The sequence below is a fragment of the Cygnus olor genome, chromosome 1 (genome assembly GCF_009769625.2).
Source record: "Cygnus olor isolate bCygOlo1 chromosome 1, bCygOlo1.pri.v2, whole genome shotgun sequence".
Taxonomy (NCBI): Eukaryota; Metazoa; Chordata; class Aves; order Anseriformes; family Anatidae; genus Cygnus; species Cygnus olor.
In genome coordinates, this window is record NC_049169.1 from 21,637,209 (window position 1) to 21,659,394 (window position 22,186).

A 22,186-nucleotide genomic window follows, 5' to 3' on the forward strand; every position below is an offset into this window, starting at 1 on the left:
CCAACACCCCCAGGGATGGGGACCCCACCACCTCCCTGGGCAACCCATTCCAACGCCTGACTGCCCTTTCTGAGAAGAAATGTCTCCTCGTTTCCAACCTGAACCTCCCCTGGCACAACTTGAGGCCATTCCCTCTAGTCCTATCACTAGTTACCTGTGAGACGATGGGGGTTAGCTGGGGTCTGGGCCCCAGCCGCGGAATGCAATGACTCTAGGCGCAGCTTTCTAGCAGTAGTGGCAGCCTAGGTCTATGAAAATACACGGGTTTGCCCTTTAATTCACGTTTTATTAAATTTGATCGACAAAAATATATGTGTAACAAAATACAACACTCATGACTGACAATAGTAATTCAAGAGTTAATGAAGGCAGTTGGGAAAAATGCTTTTTCCTCAGAAATGCTGAATTGTCACAGATTTTTTTTCTCCAGGGGAGTAGAAGGGAGAAGAATACACTTATAATGCTTCTATTTTTTAAAAGTTTTTGAAGCCCAAGTTAGGCAGATACCCACCTAGCCCATTTTGACATATCATAACCTAATTCAGATTTCAATTCAGAGTAACTTCAAACTCCAAAAAGAACTTCAGTTTATTTTAAAGAAATTCTGAACTGAAACAGGACATCTTGTGTTCTTCAACTTTCTCTCGTGAAAATGTTTGACATAAATTTTAGTCTCTTCCGAAATAATTTCCATTTCAAAAATTTTCAAGGATTAAATGTCATTTCCCATTCAGCATAATTGAAAAACCAGTGTGAACTAGAAGGGTGCCACTTGCAACAGTTCTAAAAACAGGACTGTGAAGACTGACCTAATTATTCAAATGATATGTAGTTGACCCCAGTAGCAACAATTGTAGGAATCCTGTCTAATTATGCATAGACAAAATTTTAAGTGTTTCAAAGCAAAAGTTTACATTATTGAAGTCATAATCACAGAAAAATGCTCCTGAAAATGAGTACAAAATGTACCTGGAACGCTGGAAAACGAGACACATTATGGCTAAATAAACTTCCTGAGGAAATAATTTTGAGTATTCACATGATGTTACCCCTAGGCCACTACCAAATTGGGGGGTGGGGTGTTGCTTTTTATTTGCTGTATAGAGATAATTTGCATTTGAAATGAGGGTAGAATGAAGTCCCCTATCCACAGAATATTTACAGTATGTATACAAGTTGTAAACTTTATTTTAATCTTTACACTGCTTTATTCAATTATGTATTTGTAATTTTATATGTGCAAAATATTTTTTTCCACATGCCCTATATAGTTCAGGAAATCAAATTTAGTCTCAACCACACAGGTATGATCTAGGAAACTATAGCTGTGTAGCTGCTTTTCTTTCTTAACTTCCTGCAACTGACTGACCAGAGAAATTAAAGAACAGACTGTATTTGGTGAATCCTTTAAGTCATAGGAAAAATTCATGAATCCAAAGGACTTGTTGTTACATTTAAACTTCCATTCCAATGAAATGGTGGTAGTGGCAGCAGTGCAAGCATTTTGATGTTGAGTAATTTTGAAATGTTTGGCTTGTATGATTGCTCATTTCAGATTCCTGTCTTCTGGACTACTTTAGCATTCATACAGTCAAGCTACTGCATGTGCAATCAGACTTTGCAGTCACAAATGACACAGGTGCCAATTTGTAGCAATGAAGCATGGGAGTAGGTAGGCTTCAAGTGTCAGTCTTGCATAATTGGTGCTGGTATAGAATTTACAAGCGCAATGCTCTAGTTGAAATTGTGAATTTTAAGTATTTTAAAAACAGTAGACAATTGTGAATGGTTCTTACTCTGTTTAGAGATCAACCATTTTTCCCCCGATGATTTTAAAAGGCAAAATTAACAGTGACACATTTTCTTCTGTTGCGTAATACGGTTCTAAATTGAAGTCAATTACTTGAAATCCCATCCTTCACTGAAAAGAACAACAATAAGACTAACAGTTATTAATCAAGCTCATACCAAAATTCCCAAGTCCATAAGAACACTTTTATTAGAACCAGACCACTGCTCTTGGCAATCTCTTCTGCAAGCAAGCAGAGCTCTTTGTTTCAGAGAGAGATGCCCACCTTTACCATTGTTTAAGTTTATAAATTTTCTGCTTTAAAAACAAAGCAAAAGATTATTCAACGGAAATTTGTTTGCCTAATACCTGCCTAATTTGATTCCTATACAATTGGCATACCTGCTTTTCAACTGCTTGTGAATGTCCTTTAAGCACAACTAATCCCTGAGTTAATCAAAATTATTTCCAGTTATTTAAAAATGTTACCTGATTCTACATTGCATTCAGAAAACACATTAGCAATCACAGCCACCTTATTAACCATTCTTTAAACACATATTTTGGTAGTTTTATGTCAGGATAAATAATATAAAATTTTGGAGTAACAACATTCAGAGTTGCCAAGGGTACAGTTCTTATGCTATGAAATTCAGTGCCTTCTGTCTCAGTGGGCAGAATCAAAGGCATTCCTAGTTTCATACTGCTCACATTAGATCAATGTGCTCTCACTGACTTCAATGTCCCATTGACTTAAGAGAAACCAGTTGTATTTTGTCATCTCTTTAAAAACATATATATTAATAAGAACTAAAGATGAGTTACCTGAGCACTGAAGCATTTTCCATTCCTGCTGAAGTTGGTCTTTTAATATTTTTATTTTATGTACTTTTTCTTGGGTGGGAGGTACATAAGCTCCAATGTGAGGCACAGAAGCACCTGCTAGTGCTTTGGCTACACTTTGCATTAGATTTACATCTGTGTCCTGTTTAAGAAGAAAATAGAAAATACTCTTTCAATACAAGCTTTCTGCATTTCAGTAATACCTGGTAGAGTTTCAAACAAGCTTTTGTAATTAACTTGCTAGTATTAGCAACACGAATGAGCAACTTTCAATTTTCAAATAAAAAGGTGTCAAAACAGGTATTTTTTTCTGAAAAAGGTAAATTTATATTAATCACTTTAAAGCTTTTTTTTTTCAAATAGAGAAAGAATCTCAGATTTACTTCTGTGACTAAAAAGAAATAATGATAGATTAAATGTAGAAAATGTTAAAAAGGAAGGAAAGGGAAGAATGGCGCTGCTGCATCATTTACTTTCTATCTGCAGAAAACAGTGATACATTTTGCTTCATTGAGTAATGATTTCTTTTTGAACTCCTGACACAATGACATTCCTAAATCGATGTAATTTGCTCTCAGAAGTTATATTCTGGTGTCCCTCATACATGAAGATTATTAACATTTATTTGGAAGACTGCACTCTATTTTTTTTAAATATAAAAATAATTGTTCAGTTATTCTAAAAAGCCAAGCACTTGCATTAGAATATCTCAGCACATTAATCCTTTTCTGGAGCTACCTGCAGAGCACCAGTGGAAGTGTCTCAGTCAATTCTTAAAGATGTCTGTCTAGCTTTCTATTTATCTCTGAATTTACCCTTCAGTCTATCAATTAGATTTTCTATTTCGTACTCCTAATTAGCAATGGGCACATGCACTATTTCAGTATACTTTATATCAAGTTATATTGGCTTAGACAATTTACATATCAACATTGTAAATTAAAACAAATAGCATTTGAGAGGATTACAGAATAAATATGTTAAAATCCACTTAATTGGCAGCTTAATGAATGGTATGTCTTTATTTGGATAGTTACTGGGGAACAGCTTAGAATAAAATTGTGTATGTGAATTATTTCCCAATAAAGAACTAGAATAAAGTTTCCCAATAAAGAACTAGAAGGCACAAAAGCAACCAGAAACTACTGTTTCACAGGACACACAGAGAAACTGTGTTACAGTCACAAGATGCTGCATAGACCGAGAGTGTAAATTGAGTTCAAGAGATTAAACAAGTTCATGGAAGACATGCTTACTGGCACTTCACATGCAAAGGGAAGCTAATCTCCAAACTGAGGCAAACTGTCACAACAGTATCTATTGTGTACAGATCTAACCACTAGTTCAGGCCTTGCATTCGTGCTTCAGCTTCTCAGTCACACAGGCTGCCTACACCTTGGTGTGTGTCTGTGTCTGCCTTTGGTCTCAAGCCAGAGAGAAACTTGGGCTGTTTATGTAATGAACTCAGAGGTACCAACCAGCCAGTATTTTCAACAGAGCATCTCGAAGCAGTACGCAGCAGCCATTCTGCTGCTTGATTTGGGTTCTGCACTGCGCACTTTGAAGTAGCATGGCTTAGCACCACTTCTTACCTCAATCACCGCAAGAATTCGAGATTCTGCTAGTCCTTGTAGTAAACCGAAAAGAAGAGAAATTCCACTTATTCCAATGCTCCTGTTTGGTCCAACAGCTATTACTATCAAGTTGGGCTGATAACTGTATGCTACAGGAAGAATGAATCCAAGTACAGCAGAAAAGAAGTCACTCCTGTCAGCATCCTTTAACAGCAATGAGAAAGAGTTTAGCACAAATTTAAAGCCCCAAATTCCCAGAGAGGATAAAAAAACATAACATGCACCTCAAAAAGCTTTTTACTGAGCTAGGAAACAGGATACTGATCTATTTTCGCAGCAATCCTTATATTAAACATGCAGCTTTGTTCAATATTGATTATTCATATTTTTCTTAGTGTCTTACATGGTAACTCTGCCTTCTTGACGATAAAATACAGTAGCCACTGGATATTCCCTCCAACCTATGCATTCTAATACACACTAAAGATCTGTTAAGGAGTAGCACCATGGAAAGGCCAAAAAGGGAAGTATTTTCAAAGGTGCAAATTACAGTGAGAGCAGTAATTCTCGGTGCCATTTTATTAATTTGTAAATATATTCTAATCTTTCTGTTATAAAAAAGTTTTTATCTTATATTGTTTCCAGAAAGTGAATCTTACCTCTTTCCAGTTCAGAGAAATAAAGTATTTAGAGCTGATCTTTCCAGATTGTTCTTTCTCGCAAACATTTATCACAAGTACTTTTCTGTAATCAAAAGCCACATCTCAGTACTTCACCAACTTCCAGTGAGATAAAAATATCTCCCTTCTTCCACCATTCCTTAAATACTAAGTCATATCTCAAGAGCAAATAACTATCTGCATCATAATGTGCCACCATGTAAACACCAATTAAAATTGAAATCATACCTTTTTCAAGATACTAAAAAATACTTTTAAAAAGTATTAAAGACTACAAGCAAATCGCTTTTAAGAAGAATGGGAATTGGCAAAGAAAGATATAGAGAAGTAAAGATGACTGTCAATAAGGAACTCAGTGCAAGCACACTATGCTCTGAAATTACAGAGCACATATTTTAACGTATATGAAGAACAAAGTTATTTTGCTTTTTTGTTCTCAGACCCTAGCTTATGCTAGTTATCAGCACCGTAACTGTGTGCTAGGTTTTTGTTGCAAAACTCTCATGTTTTTACTTTCCATCTGATCTCTTTATTTGAGACCAACTGACCTTTTCCTTTTTGTGCTTTTTTTTTTGGGTGGAAGTGTTGCTTATTATGTTTTTTCATCTGAAGCAGTGAGTGAAAAGTCTATGAGTGAGACAGACATTGGATTTTTAAAGAAGCAGATGACACAACATCAGAAAAGGGAAGTTTAAGGAGTGTGGCTTTGTAGAACATTTGGATACTACCTGTCATGTCCTAATGCTACGCTGGGTCATAATTTAAACTGCTATAAGTTAAATGCCTGTTACCATTCCCTCTCATAATCTCCACATTTTCAGAAACCATAGTGCTGAAATACTAGGACAAAACAAACAACAAACACATAGTTTGCAACATATGCAAACTGTTTATTAGTAAGTTTTGAATATAAATGTACTAAGTTGATTCTGTAGTGTCATACACCCACTTGGTGATGTGTAGATGGCTACACAAGATTTGAGGCATAGAAGAAATGGGTCTGGTTTTATTAGGGCTTCTGTAAACGAGTAAAAAAGTGAATCTAGGTAATTCAGTTAGGACTACTTTATTTTTGCTCTTGAGAAGGAACAGCAGCAGGCCATGAAATCATTGGAATTTTACTAGATTTATTTTATTTGTGAAAGTTACTTATTTGCTGCATGATTTTATTCCTTCCTTATTTTACTTCTCTTTACAACTACTAGTCACATCCTTGTTCTCTTTTCCTAAACAAGGCATTTTTTAAAAGATAATAAATGAAAAAAAAAAAAAACATGAGTTACAGCATGATTTATATGGGTATTCCCAGGCAGAAAAACGGACTGATTTAATTTGACGGTACACGTCTACAGGAGTGTCTCCAACAGGGACATGATCCACATGTGAAATCAATGTTGCTTAGCTGAAAACTGTCAAGAGTGAACTTCACATTCTCCTTTTTGCAGGATGGATAGAGCTGTATGTTAAACTAAGAGGTTCCCGCACAGAGCTCGACTCCTGATTTAATTAATACAAACTAAGAAAATACTCTTAGAGATATGGTTCATCTTGGAAGGTGTTGGAGTCACCGTCCCTGGGGGTGTTTAAGGAAAGGTTGGACGTGGTGCTTAGGGACATGGTTTAGTGAGTAATACTGGTGGTAGGGGGACGGCTGGGCCAGATGATCTTGCCGGTCTTTTCCAACCTTAATGATTCTATGTGCCTCTTGCAATTACTGCAGGGCTACAGCAGATCCTGATCAATCCTCACGTGTGGTTCACAAGCAGGTAGATTCAGACCACAGTCTGTATATCTGTAATAGCGTATTTCATATTGGTGATTTTAATTTGTTCATACACACTTTCATTTCTATCAGTGATTTTAATATCATGTATATTTCTTTCATATCTCAACTTATCATTTTAAATTTCCCTTTTAAATACTTGCTTTCTTTATTACTTTGTACTTTCAATATTACGTTTTCAGTAAAAATCCAAATTGTGATTGATATAGAAGGATTATACTTTAAACCTGCTATTAAAATTCACATGGTGTCATTTAGAGATAGAAGTTTGTCTTAGAGATATATTTTGGGTTGCTTTGTATTTTGTTTCAGGTTAAACTTGAATTAAAATCAGCTCACGACTGATTCCTTAGTGCAGATTTCATCAAACATATGGACACTTATGAACATTTACAGAGCTTATGGGATTTGACTCCTTAAAGTAAAGAGAAACCTCACCCATCTTCTGTGTTCGGTATGATCTGCATGTCTCCAACAAATATGCAAAGCACTCTGTAGAACACAAAGAAAAATGATGTACACATGTATTTACATCTGCAAGTATTTTTTTTTCCCCAATTAGTGCAATTTGTTTAAAGAGTTTACATGTAGATTAGACATAAAACAGAATGTACATTGTTTCTGAATTTGGTTCATTAGAAGTAAAAAGAAAACAAATTTATGAGATCAAGGGAACTCCCTCCCACCAGTCCTGTGGGTGGAAAAAAAAAAAAAGCCAAAAAAAATGCCCTCAGGGAAAAGAGAGTTGAAATCTGGCAAAGAAAACAAGGCTAGCACAACAGTCATCCTTAAAAATGTTGTGCCTTTGGTAACACAAGAGGTTTTTGCTGGCATATACAACACTGTCTGTACAGCCTATTGAAAATGCTATGCACATGGAGAAGTTATTTGTTTCAAAATTAAGCTTTTCAAAGGCAACTTTCCATATTTCATACACTTTTATCTTATTTTTACACTTTGCCTAAGGGTACCAAATGCAAAAGATTCAAATTCACCTTTGAAATCCAAAATGAACAGAATATCTTAGTGCTACACCAACAGAAACAGAAGCTGTGGGTGAATCTGCAATTCCATTGCATACCTGCAAAATATATTTTTTATCCAGAAATAGTTAATGCTGCAGAAGATCATGTTATTCCTTGTGTGTACCAACTGTAATTTTACTTGTTTATATGTATCACTCAAACAAAGCTGCACAAAAGGGATCCTGAGGTTAAGAGGTTGGTAATCCGTTTTCAACAAAGAGGCCACATTTGATCATTATGCCAAGAGCCGTTGTATTATTTCAGAAGCATGGTGCTATGCTGAAAGGCAACTGTAAAAAAAATCTTTTGCAGGAGAAGGTTGTGTTCACCGTTCCTCTCAATAGTCTGTGGATTGGATACACTCACTTGGCCAGTAGGCAAACTGCACCAGAAAAACAGACAATGAAAAGGAGGCTGTCCCTGAACTCTGACTCCTCCTTTAACCTATGCAAGCTATTCCTTTGTGGAAACACAATGCCAGTATTATGTCATCAACCTTTAAGTGTTCATTTGTGTTCTGTAGCGCTTTGAGCTCTACATGGAAGGTAAGCAAAAAGATAACGCATGCTCTCCCTCTTTGTATCTGTCAACACAAAAAGCTCAGCTTAGCATCTGCAACTCATGACAAGTTCTGTTTCCTTTTACCAGTAATTTTTCGCATCTATTTATAGGCTTTCCTAGAGGTATGTGCAGCTTATAACGTTAGAAATTTGTCCCTGAAATTCACAGTCATGACTAACATGAGCAAGAAGGCTTTTAAGAAAGAGGCCATTCTGACAGGTAAGTCTTCCTCACTGGCTTGACACTTTAAAGAGAGCTTGTCATTCAAAGAAAGACTGATTTATTATAACATAATAAAAATCTTGTATTTTGTTTTTGTTTTTTTTTTTAAACTTACAGTTTTTCTCTTTGCTTTTCAAAATTGTTATACAAAAATATAAACTTGCAACGTCTAAGCCTGCCTTATCTTCATTCCTGACCTTGCAAGAATTAGAATACTGAATTGGAATTACTCTGTTTAGAATCACAGCACACATTGGTGTTGTAAACCATGCCATTAAAGCGATCAGGGGCAGGAAAACAAAGGACCGAGTAAATTATTGTGTATATATAACGATAAGGGTGTACAGCTTTGCACAGAATAGCATCTTATAATACAGGGTAATGCAGAAGTAAAGTCTCTTCTAAAGACTGAAGGCAAAACTCTGCATTCAGACAGGAAAAAATTTGAGATCTCTTGCTCAGATTCCTTGCTGCTGCTCACTGGTGCTTGATACACAGCCTTCTGCCTCCAGCAGCTGGAAGAGTGAATGTCTGCATCAACTGTGTGTCTGAAAGCGATGAGAAAGTTCTTAAGGCTTCACAAGCTGTGACTGCAGCAAAGCTGGACAATATCTTGGCCCAAAGATAATTAGAACAACGTTTTGGGGTTAACAACTATTCTTAAATGTCTTCTCATGTTGCATACTCACTCTTGTTATCTAGCACAGTCCAGATGAGGTTAGTGGGGTTGTGAATTACATAGTAACTAATATCCAGATGACAGTGTAGAAGCAGGAATCAGAGGAATACGCCCCCTCCTCCAATCCTCATGATTAAAGCACGTTATTCTTACCTCCTTCTTTAGTATTTTATCTAGGATGGCCAACATACTGCCAAGAGAGTGCAAGGTTTTGTCCACGTTCACAAGGTCTGCATAAAAGTCACTGTAAAATAAATTATATGGAGAAAAACTAGGCTAGGGACAATAATGCTTCTGAAGAGGACACTGTCTAACAGTACTTTGCAGTTACTGCTGACAGGGTACATTTTGTACAGACGCTGCTACACATTCACTCTCAAAGACCTAGCCCTAGCAGGAAGATGACAACACTCTTGCCTGACAATCTCGAGCTCCCTAAACCTGTTTCCATTCTGCACTGGAAAGAAAACAAAAAATGCCTGATGACATATTCATGAAATAGAATTCTGACAGAACTAGACTTACTAAGTTAGAAAGTCAAGCTTCTCAAATCAGACCAGTCTGGTCCGACTTTTTTTTTCAGCTAAAAGTGAACACAGAGCTTTAAGGCATCTTCCTAACAAAATCTCTTTCTAAATGAACACATTTGCACTGTTCTCTCTTGAAATAATTTTCTCTCAAATATTCTGATTAGTTTTATAAAGGACTTTAAGGATATGGTTGATAACAAACACCGATTTCTTCATTTTTCAAAGTAATTCTGGTTATGACTGAATAGACTGAGGCCAGGAAGACCATGGCAGAGACTAAACTAGATGAAAGTCTGTACCAAGACCTCTCATCCTTACAATCATGCTGGGAATTAAATAAATAGGACTAACCTGGCAAGAGATTTCACTTCATTTTTGTCCATTTCCTTCACCACACAAACAGGTGCTGGGAGCAAGTATGATGAAGCTTTTGACTCAGTTGTTGCTGTTCTGATGGGAGGCACTGGAAATAGAATATTTCTCATGTGCAATTCCAGAAATCTTTCTATTTTGACAGCTTCACTGTTGTTAGTTATCTTATCTTCGTGGTCTGTAGAGGGATTGGTATTAGTCGTCTTTGGTAAGTGTGACTTGGTGCTCAAATTATGCAAAAATGATGTGTCTAGAGGGAAAAAAAAAAGAGGGGTTTCACATGTATTTCTTTTGGAGCAGGGTGTTAATATTTACTTACATTTATTTACAAAACAAAGTACACCTATACTCATAGTGTGCGTACTTATTTCCATGCACTAACTACAATGTTTCCTGCCACAGATGTTATTTTTCAACGATGCTACATTTCTTTTTAATCTAATGACAGGTCGCAAACAATAATAATAAACCTCACCTCCATTTTCTTCTCCACACAGAAAACAGCATACTCAAACAAAGATATTAAAGCACTACTTTTTGGTGTGATGTTTGACAGCTTCATCAGTTAATAAAAGTTTTTTTGTTGTTGTTTTTTTTAGTTTGTTTATTTGTTTTTCAGACCAGTTGAGGGCTTGGCCCTGTATGAAGCCTCACAGTGCTTCACCAATCATTAGACAAATCACTGGTAGTTCAATTCATTTAAACCAGAGGAAATAATCATTTTGGATTTCTGTATGATTTAATTTACCAATCACATTTAATTACCTTCATACATCAACCATTTCCAGTAGGGTTTATGTGCTGCTCTCACATTCTGAATAGATTCAATAGCACTATAAGAGAAACAGGTTTAACAGTATCAGCAGCAATGAAAGTACAGGAAACACAATTTACCTCAATGAAAAACAAAACACATAACTGAAAATGAACAAGCTCTGGTCTGTTCCGAAAACACAGAACAGAAAAATAAAGAGAATGAGAGTCAATAGCCAGATCTCTTGGAAAGATTAGATGCAAGAGTTATAAAAGGAAAGTGAAGAACATGTGCAGCATGTGCCTTTTAAGTAAACACATTTACACACATTGAGTGAAATCCTGACTGCTGCTGGAGGAAGCACAGCTGTCCCTGACTTCAGGAAAAGTAGGATTTTATGTCTTTCTCTGCTCTGTCAGAGATTTTATCTTCTCATCAGAGATTACAGAATGTACAGATGTAGTTAAATTCACTCAAAAGCTAAACTACCTGTTCAGAGAGATTGAAAGGGGGGCAGAAAACAAGTAGATCACATTCCTTGCTATTCTTGAACTCTTTTTTATTACCACTGTTAGCACTACAGGCAAATGGCCCTTTTATACTACCTGTCATACAAACACCATTCACGTCACGGGAAATCCAGGACAAATTCTGTATACGTGGAGATAATCTGTAAGGTGTTCAGGTGCTGGACTGATATAACGGGTGAATATGTAATTGACTCTGTATTACCTAGGATGATAGCAACCTGATAGATTACAATTGGCAGAGGAGAAAAAAAGAGGTGCTACGAGTTCTATCGGGTGCACTGGGAGCAAAAGAACCATCTCTGTTCCACGGGGGTTTACCAAATCCAATTCTGCCCACCAGCCCTCGTAACCTATGCTGCTTCCCTGACTGATCTCAATTTTACTTAACATAGTCAAGTAGTGCATGCTGGCTTCTACACACCAAAATGCATGAGTAGCATTACTGCTGAAAAAAGACATGGGACAGCTACTGAGGTAGGAGAGAGACTGAAGACAGAACGTGGAGATGTGGAGGAGATGGTACAGACAGGAAGAGAGAAAAACACTGGTTAGATGTAGGACTGATTCAGGCCCAAGGCTTGGAATGCTTCACTAGGTCAGATACACTACTGTTCAAACACAGTTTTACTGTCTCCAAAAATACGTTAGACCCCGAGTTTAAATTATCTTTGTGCAGCTCCACACAGCTGAGTGCTTTAGCAACCCAGGCCTCAATGCTCCGAACTCTAGACACTCAAGGAGTCATCATAAGTGGCTCTGCACAGCATCAGCTCTCACTGATGGCAGAAAGGCCAGCTCCAGCTATTGCAACTAAAGTGGTCCTGGAGTCTGAAGAACTAATCTCTGAAATTACATACTTTCCAAACTACTGGCTGTTACTAACTGGCATTGCCTTGATTACAGCAGGACTGTCTCAGCACTGAGAAGGATCTCTGCAGGGTAACAAGGCCCAAGGATAAATAGCATAAAATTATGTCAGTCATTAAGAACTTCTTGAAACTCGAAATCATTTCAGAAACAGAAGTATGCAAAACTGCATCTTGGATGACTTTTTCAGAAAGCAAGTTATCCAAAGCAGAAAATAATGTATTATAAAGCATCATATAAAACCTTGTGTCAGCAAAGTGTTCAAAGCATGCATATCTTCAGTCTCTTTGATAAACACATGGGCTAGTCTAAAATTATTCACATGCTTACCTTAGGCAAGGGGCCATTTCTCCAGTTACTTGAGGTATAGGATCTCTAAGCAAAGTTTTTACAGTCATGCAGACTGATTCAGACAAGGACTTCAGGTGGTATCCACCCTAGAAAAGAAGCATTTGGTGCCACATAAGGAACAAGTAGTTGTGAAGTCTGAAAATCATCACGGGAAATAAACTTTCGAAATATATCTGAATTCACATAAATGGAAGAAGATATGCATCTTCTTGATGATACCTAAGTCACCGTTTTCATACTGAAAATTACTAGGTTAGAGGCTACTTGCTGAACTTCACTGGCATCCCATGACTCAACTCACTTTATTGTGGTTTGTTTCGGAAAACAGATGCCCTGAAAACCCTAAAAACATACTTTCTTACATCCATCTCCATTGCATGCCACTTTCTACAATTCTTTTGGAAGAGTCCTGAGTAGGTAAGTGCTATCACTGTCCTCTAAAATATCTGCACAAGGGAAATCTCCCACAGCCTGACACTTCTAAGATATGCCTGTCCTGATGATTTGGCAGAAGGTGGAGAAGAACTGAAGATAGATTTAAGACTGCTGAATTAAAGACGATAGACTGCTTCCTGCATACCACCTGCGGAGCCGTCACATCATCTGTATCATGAGGGGATGCTTATCTGCACTTCAGCTAGCAGACAGAAGTATCTATAATAACCTGCTGAAGAAAAGGATGACAGAAGACAGGTCAAGCAAAGCAGAGGTTAATCAATTCCTAAACAATTCAGTCTTGGAGACCTTGTTGGCAGTAATAAATCCACAAAGTTATTTACCTGAAAAGTTACCATTTTTCTAACATGCAAAAGGGGAGTAGAAATGTAGGTTTCAAAATGAGGAAATTTTTTTTAAAAGAGAGCTCTTCAAAAAGATCTACCTTTTTGATTAAAAACATCTAGGCAAGTTTAGCAAGAGCTCTGTTTATTTACGTTTTTAGGTTTTTAAAACTCTTCTGGAGTAAGACAAAATTGCAGAAACATTGGTAATGCAGTTTATTCAGTAAATACATTTTAATGCATTGGGGACTGTCCAGAGCAGCAGTCTACAGTCACTGCACACAAGAACTGAACACATCTGTTAAGGATGTGTTTTTGGAAGAATGACCATATGCTCCATTTCAATGTTTTAAGTTAAAAAAACAAAAAACAAAAAACACAGCTCTTAGGCATTAGAAGAAATGTGTTGTCTTAAGGGCATTGTCAAATCTTTGCCGTTTTTGTATTCCTGATTCTCAAATAGATATAAAAAGAAGCAATGACTTTGTTAAGTTTCAAGTCTTTACCTCTAGGATGACACACAGTTTTCCATTAGCTAACTGCATCAGGAAATGGGTAAGGTGGGCAAAAACCTCAGGAGTGGCATTCATCTGCCCCTAAATCAAAGAAAATATTTATAAGAGATGAAACCCTGAATCAAAAACATTGGTGAAAAAAAAACAAAACAGACAATCTGAAATACATGAGACTGAGTCAGAATACTGGAACACTCACGTCTGATTGTATTTAACAAAATGCTGAACCAACTGCTTTAAAGAAAGGTGCAAAAAATGATGCAGTAATTACGCCTGGATAATTCGTCTTTGCAGGTCTCATAGTATTTAATGAGCTGGGGTCAGCTTAAAGACTCATACATGTATTTTTAGCTTGGTCATAAGTGAATTTCACCTAGCAATCACTGGACATTGAAGCTGCAGGAATATTTTACAAACACCTTTATGACTGACAAGACAAACCACAGCAAGTTACTTACTTCAGGGTCTCCAATTCCTGAATCATATCCAGAGGAGACAAGAACCAGTTCAGGGTCAAACTGTAATAAAACAGAGAGTTGCAGCACATTCCTTTGTATTTTGCACTGGATTTCAACCACACCACATTCAGCTATTATTTGAGCCAGACCATAAACACAAATACTCTCCTTGAATTAAAAAGTAACTTTACCCATTTAGACTGTTTTCATTCTTGATGGAAAAGTTGCAGAGCTTTGTACTGAGTATTTCAACACTAACATTTCGTAAACATTATTATGTTGATCAGGACATCATTCATACCAGCAGAAATTACGTGTTAACTGTGCTGCTGGTGAGTACTGCATTTCTACAAGATATTCAACGGTACTTATGAAATAGCCTTTGATTTTGCTATTCAAAAAACAGAGCAGTAAAAAAGTACCTCAAAAGCCATTGGAAGCAACACATGAAAAAATGCAGCAAGATAATCTGAATTTCCCATCCCAACCTGCAAGATGTGAGAAATATAGGTCAGATCTTCCTGTTGGAATAACAGATTTTTCTGAGGTTCTTCATGACTTTAGGGAAAGATAGTATCAAAAGTTAAAGATGAGGCAACCATACGAGACAGTAAAACGAATTCCATGTACTTTAAGTGCATACACATACAGCATTTTTAGTCTTAAGTATGAGCTTCAGTTCTACGCTGAACAAAGATGAACGTCATCATCTTCTGAAACACTTTTTGATTTGATGGCTAGGCAAGATATTGAAGAAAAAAATAATGTTCATGTCTGTCTCTCCCTCATTTAAAAAAAAAATAAATAATCACATTCTGAGCCATGTTTCTCTGCAGATATTCCACTGACAGAAATGAGGTACACTGTGCTAAGACATCTGCCAACCAAGCGAAGTACTGCACTTCTCAGAAAGTGTTACCTAATGCATGAGAAATAAAGCTTTGCATTTCCTTTATTGTGCTGTAAGCAACATTTACCTTATTCCAAGGCAAATTTATATTAAAGCCTTTTCCTTTTCCCAAACCTACAGCATCATAATCAGATTCTTTGAGTGATGGCCAGAATTCTTGATGTTCGTAGCGATGCCAGGAAAAATACAAAACACTGAAAGATACAAGAAACAAATCTAACTTCACAAAAAGGTTCCAAGACTGACCTTATGTCCTGAACTTAGCAGACTTACTGAGGGAAAGCATGAAGACAGAATCAGCCTTTGCCCTTTTTTTCTCTAAACCGTCCTGGACTGCAGAAGTTGGTACAGGAGGCCCTATATCAAAATTAACTTAGGACAATTGCTAGAATGTCTTGTATGCACTCCCTTCAGATCAAAGACAGGACATTTTCAGAAGAGCAAACTTGTTTGTAGAACCTAATTCTGTGCTTTTTCAGAAAACAGTACAAAGCTCATCTGTTTTACCCAAATACTTCCTGAATATTTAAACTGAGAAATTCCTGAATAGAAAGAACGGAGATATTACCCAAATACTCCTATGGAGAGATCTTACTACTGGCAAACTAAGACAGCCATATTGCTCATTTTGCGTTTGTTATCCTTTACAGTAGGATAGATTTAAATATTTATTTTTGATAGATTTTTCCTTCTACTTGATAACAAGTGAAAAACAACAGTCACTAAAATAGCAAGAACAATGTTTTGTAAGATTCTAGTTTTAGAAAGATAAGGAATCTTACTCTCTACAGAAGCAAGCAATATTTAACTAGCTAACATAAAGAATAAAATATCCTTCAAACCTTGGATCCTCTTCAAATATATACTGAGTTCCTTGCCCGTGGTGCACATCCCAGTCAACAATGAGGATTCTACAAAGATTAGTAAAATAAAACATTCAGCAGAACCAGAGCACCTAGAACTAAAGGAAATGCAGATGAATAAATACGATTTTATGACTCAAAAGGTATGTGACAACCAGAAAGGTCTAGACATTAATCTAAAAAGGTATCATGTCAAATGGTTATCTAAATGCCATAACTGTGCATGAAAAGCTTCTCCAGGGTCAATGCACCTACCTTTGTATACCGTATTTCAATTTTGCGTATTCTGCTGCAATAGCAACGTTGTTGAATAAACAGAACCCGTTAGCTGCATTTCTCTGACTGTGGTGACCTGGAGGTCTAAACCAAAGTTTTATATCATTACTCACAACAAAGGCAATTTTGGTAAGAAGTGAAGACTTGCTCCTATTTTTTACCTTACTAATGCCATTCCATTGTACACTTTTCCTAACATCACAGAGTCCACTAGTTGCAAAGTTGCTCCCACTGCTAGTCTGGCACAGCGGTAAGTGTTCTGAAAAAGAGAATCTCATAGTTAGCATCAATAATTCATCGGCTTGTTTTAGACTAATCACAAACGACATGCTTTGCACCCCAATAGGAAATAGACGTAAGTCTACCCTATTGAAGTTGCATTCAGTTAGCTAAAAGCAGAATTTTACAACACAAGTTCCAATGTGCTCTCTACTAGGTTTATCTGTGATTGTCGTATCTTTTACAAGGATGTTCTCTCTGGAGGAGGTAAGAAACATGAGATGTATATACTGAACTAACTAGTTCTACTGAATTAACATGGCATCTCTGAAAATAAGGAACAAAATCTTACAGAAGCAAAACAGAAAGGCCTTCCCCTCCATTACCTAGCACAGCATTTAAGAGTGACTGTTATTAAAACGTGATTTGCAGGCCACTAATGGCTTACAATGATGTAGTTAAGTAACAAAAAGAGAAAAAATTTGAGTAGTGTGCTGCTATTCTGCTACAATGCGATTACAGAATAGATGTCAGAATGCTTAACCAGTTTAAATTACAGCATTACACGAAATTGGAAACAAATTATAATAATGTCATAAATACATGCAAATATATTTAGACGGCAAAAAAAACTTATTGCCAATGTTCCCCTACTTAGAAAATTGTCACACAGATGCAACAATACAAATACGTGCAACTCCCAATAGAGGAAGTAGTTTAATTTACACACCGGGTGAAAGAAAAAAGCGTCATAATTCCCAGACACTCTTTTCAGTTCCTCTTCATCCATTGTCTGCGTGCTTTTTGCAACTTCCAAGTGTTCTGAACTGCAGAGGAGAGAGAGAATAACACAACACTTAATTAAGCAAATCGACTTATAGCTTTAAATGCAAAATGTAATGAAAACAGAATATATGTTAAAAGGGGCTTGTCTCTGAGACTTCACACGTCCAGTACTCTGGAACACCAGTTGCAGGATACAGCGAAGAGAATCGGGAGTGCTGTGAAAGCAAGAGTTCTTGGATGTCATAAGAATATGACAATTATTATTCTCCCTTTTCCAGTGGTAAAAGGGCTTAGTCTTGTTAGCACAAAAAGGCCATTTATTCACTATGCAGTGATCCGTTTTGCAATGCACGCTACATAAAGATACCATCCCAACAAGAACTAAACTGGGTTCTGGCAGTCATCAGCATGTGAATTACGACTCTAGTCCTCCTCTGTTCATGGAAAACAGATTATCTGAATGAATCCCTTATCAGGTGTGTACTAACTCTTTTTTTTCACTAGTTCAAGAGTGCAATAAGTGCTAAGGCACTAGAATCAGCATTCCACCAACTCTCTGTCACGGCTCTCTTGCTGTTGTGGAGTGAGCTGGAAATGGATGCTGACAACATCGACTCTCCTATGTGTCCTAAGCCAGGATTACAATGACCATAGATGCTTTCCCCTAGGTGGAACACCAAAGCAAGCAGAATTTCACAACAAAGTGAGACAGACACAGTAGTGCTGCCTAATGGAAAGTAAGCTAAACAATGGCTACAAAACAAAGGTGTTAACAGGAATAAACCAGTCTGAACCTGAGTGTCTGTATAATTATTAGTTTAACTTTATCATCAGCCTCATACCTGACTGTGAATGCAAACGAAACATTTTTGTAGGAGTTACATACTTGTCTAAACCTGAAAGTGCTTTAAAAAGGAAAGAGGTCTATTATCTTTAGCTTACCTATGGAAACCAAAACAAGACCTTTGTGAGTTTATTTGTCCCATGTAATCTAGAAGAAACAGCTAAACAGGGTACAGTCATCAAGTCTCTTCAGTACCCAATCAGCAGCATATATACTATGAAAATAAATTACATTGGTACACAGCACTAACTGCATTCTAACACGTACATTCTGAGGAAAAATACTGCTGTGGAATCTGAAAATTTAAGCACGACTCAGGATCAAGCTATGGTCCCTGTCACAAGTGTCAGGGCTCCCAAGTGCAACCCTTCCCTTCCTGGGGTTCTGCTGCTGGGTTCAGAACCCGTTTAGAGGTGGTACAGCTGGTGGACTTGAAAGAGCGAGCTAGAAGGAGCCTCCCTTGAGCAAAACTCTCCAAACAACTCTCCAAACCTTCTCCAAACAGCTCTGCTTAGAAGTTTCGGCAAGGGTTTCCCCTCCTTGGGAGCTGCTTTAAGGTAAGGCTCTCACTCTTGGCTACGCTGTAGTTGTGTTGAGTAGTCATATCTGTGACCAGCCATGAACCTCACTGATCTGGACCTGGACACTGACCTCTGAAGTGACTTCCTAGCTTAACATCAGGCCTGCCATACCACCATGGACTTGTTGAGTAATCTAAACTCTTGGCTGAATCTGGTTACCATCACATCTTTGGGAAAAAGAGGCGGTTATCATCTTTCTAAAGAAAGATCTTTTTTTTTTTTTTTTTACATTGTTCTTAATGTCCTGTTCGAATTTTTATTAGAAGCTTACCTTTAATCCTATATATAAAACAGCATTCATTGCTCAAGAATCCAGAGTGAGAATGAGGATTTAGTAGAACAGCAGATTCATACTTCACCACCTAAACCATACGTATACATATATTGTTTGTACAACTTTAAATCTGACACATTGCCACTGAAATTACTGGAAGTCATTCTGTTTTAGAGCAGACTTCCGTTTTCAAATGGAGCAAAATATGATCTGGAGGTAGACATGACAGATGTTATTTCATTGGATTAATCTGAATGGTGATGAAAATAAATTTCAGACCTGTGAACTAACAGGATCTCCTCTTCAGTTCCTTCTCGGGCAGGCACATGGATACATCTTTCCACAAGATGGTAAAACTGAAGCTGCTCATAGGAGGCTGACAGTCTTTCTGGCACTTCGATATCACAGATAGGACTAGAAATAAGTGATAATCATATTACTATAGCACCACATCAGCACAGCTTACAAGTATTAATAATAATGCCTAACTCTTAACTTCCCATTGTGAAAAGATTCAATATCTTCACAGGAATGTGTAAGAGTAAAAAAAAAAAGTTAAAAAAAAAAAGAATTCTTCACATATTTTTCAGTTTTGAATTGTGCTAAAAATAATAATATAAAATCTGTAAGCAAAAAGAAGTGTATTGCCCTTATATAAAAAGAATCACAATAGCATTTCTTGCTTCTTCTCTCATCACTTAAAGTAGCATTGGCTACTATAGACACAGGAACAATAAAATGAAAATGTACTGTAGGTTACAGTGAAGGTCAACCAAGGAAAAATAGGTTTGGGAGAGAAGATAACAGCAGACTTCTACTTCAAGCACAATACAGGTACTGGTCTCATTCGTATAAAAATAAGCAAGCAGCACATATACATTTCTAACAGAATTTAATTGAAGAGTTTCAGCTAAGTAAGTATATCTGCATATTTTTCCCTGAATCCAATGATATTTAGCTTTATAAACAATTTAATTAGCTTAAAATACTTTATTTTGGAGACTTTATTTAGGGGTTTGCTCAGATGCTTAAAGCTGAAGACTTGTCTTATTAAGGCTTCCTGGACTGGATGGCTAGAGCTTCTCAAATCCAACTTCAGATTAATATTATGGCTTCTGGATACAAATTAAGAATTTTAAAAAAGTTTTTCTACAAAAGGATAGCCTTTCTGTTTACTAGGAAAACGACAGGATATCTATCACTAGACTTTTCATAATACATTTACAAAGAATTCATTCACTTGATATTTCTCTTAGAAGGCCTAATAAGAACCTATTCATAAGAAGGACAGGACGTTATTGACTTACTCATTCCAAAGTAGTTTATGACTGGTCATTTCCTCATCATAAATCAATGCTGTTCCTGAAGCCATTGCTATAGACAGAACAAAACAAAAATCCCCAGATGCATATTTCAGGCTAGAAACAAATGTATAATAAAACAAGCTTAATATTGTATTAGCTAGTGAGAATGTGTGTACACAGCATATCTGCTTGTATGAGGATTGTGCACTTTTGACTTTGTAAGTACAAAGTGAAATCAAAGAAAACCCTTTAGGAGGAACCCCGACAAGACTGGTTAGCGAGGCAAGAGTGCAAAAACTGACGGCAGAGATCTGGATGCTGGCCTTGCACAGGCAGGATTCCTGGTTATCTCAACGCTCAAGGCCTCAGCAGAGGTATTTCTGGGGCAGGTGAGGGGTTGCACGAGCTCTCCAAGCCCCTCTAGCCCAGGCTATGGGCCTTTTGAAGGCTGCAGAGGAGCTGAGGTCAGGCCTGTGCATGCCTTCTCCCAGGCATTACATGGGGATAGCCACCTGCCAGAGCTGACATGAAACAAAACAGGCATTCGTGAAAACTTCAGGTATAAAGCCACGGAATAATATGACTACATACACCGCAGATCCCACAATACAGGGATTTATCGTGTTTAAAACTTATTTCTTTCAAAAACAAACAAAAAATATTAGAGGTATTTATTTAAGAAAACAAAACCAGATGCAGAGAAAAAGGACTCAAAACGCAGCACCACCTCACTGCAGTCCAGGAGCAGCCGCCGGCTCTGTCAACACAGCACCGCGTGCAAGCTGGGCCCCTCACCGCCTCCTTCCTTCCCTCGCCGCCTCCCTCCTTCCCTCGCCGCCTCCCTCCTTCCCTCCCTGTGGGGAACCCCAGCCACCCCACACGGCCTCCAGCAGCCCCCAGGGCCCTGCAGGCAGCCTCCCGGCCCCCAGGACGGCGGCCCCGGCCTCCCCGCACACACCGCACGCAGCTCCCCGGGCACCGCGGCTCCAGCGCCCCGGCGGCTCGGGGCGGGCCGAGGGCAGCCCCCGCCTCGCCGCCGGCCCCCGGAGGTGCCGGAAGATTTTCTAAGGAACGCCCCAAGCCTGAAGGGAGGGCGCAGGGCGGCGGCCAAGGCTGCAGTGCGGGTACCTCCCTCGGGGGCATGTGGCATCGGAGCGGCTGGCAGCTGAGGGATGGAAGTTTCTCGGCTGAAATTCCTGCTTTTTGTTTTGCTGGCTCTTATGCCGCTGTACGTAGCGTTGGTGTAGAACAGGAGACCTTAAAACACGTATAAAATGACAAATTTGCCCCAAGGCTACTTTACTTTGCAAGCTCCGTAAAGTAGGTCTGACAGTTTGAACAGTACTTTCATGCCAAACATAGTTCAACTACATGTATTATTAAGTTTTAAGTTTAAGTGTTGTTACATTAACAAGTATGAGAGCAAATAAACAAACAAAAGCAGGGCTTCCTCTCAAGTAAAGGGGAATAAATATACAAGTAAACCTCGAGCTAACACAATTATTTCTCTGTTTTTACAGAGTAACAAGAGTCTACCCCTCAGTAGTTCAGGCTAGAATCGCAGACTGGCCGAGGCTGTAAGGGACCTCTGAAGATCAGCAATGTTTCTCTAGCACTTTTTAAATGGGTCGCTCACTGCGGGGCCTGCACGTTGCGCTGACGTGAACCTCCATCAGACGCCCTTCTGGAGCAGCTGGAGTGTGTAAGCAGTGACAGAGTTCTTTAAATATTTACCATTTTTCCAGTAGAGACCATCATAGACTCAGCAGGATCAAATGAGCTAAGCTTCTGAATAACCTACATTTTTCAAAACAGTG

General features: G+C 38.0%; 1 protein-coding gene across 4 annotated transcripts; it reads right to left on the reverse strand.

Annotated features, from left to right (window-relative positions):
• Nucleotides 1–265: 265 nt before the first annotated feature.
• HDAC10 (histone deacetylase 10) lies at nucleotides 266–21,422 on the reverse strand. Of its 4 annotated transcripts, none has more exons than XM_040549538.1 (21): nucleotides 21,328–21,422; nucleotides 20,373–20,439; nucleotides 19,345–19,479; nucleotides 17,311–17,407; nucleotides 16,523–16,620; nucleotides 16,341–16,445; nucleotides 16,065–16,133; nucleotides 15,341–15,416; nucleotides 14,735–14,800; nucleotides 14,313–14,372; nucleotides 13,846–13,935; nucleotides 12,540–12,646; nucleotides 10,824–10,891; nucleotides 10,038–10,308; nucleotides 9,310–9,400; nucleotides 7,665–7,750; nucleotides 7,108–7,161; nucleotides 4,866–4,950; nucleotides 4,225–4,410; nucleotides 2,615–2,774; nucleotides 266–1,921 (listed from the first exon to the last, which is right to left on the reverse strand). In XM_040549538.1, the coding sequence occupies exons 2-21, from the start codon at nucleotides 20,435–20,437 to the stop codon at nucleotides 1,896–1,898; spliced, it is 1,995 nt and encodes a 664-aa protein (XP_040405472.1). In that variant the 5' UTR covers nucleotides 20,438–20,439; nucleotides 21,328–21,422; the 3' UTR covers nucleotides 266–1,895. The 4 variants fall into 4 exon arrangements, with proteins under 4 accessions (XP_040405472.1, XP_040405450.1, XP_040405467.1 ...); XM_040549516.1 differs by having other exon boundaries at nucleotides 15,290–15,416; nucleotides 21,328–21,421; XM_040549533.1 differs by having other exon boundaries at nucleotides 15,290–15,416; nucleotides 21,205–21,345.
• Between the last annotated feature and the right edge of the window lie 764 nt (nucleotides 21,423–22,186).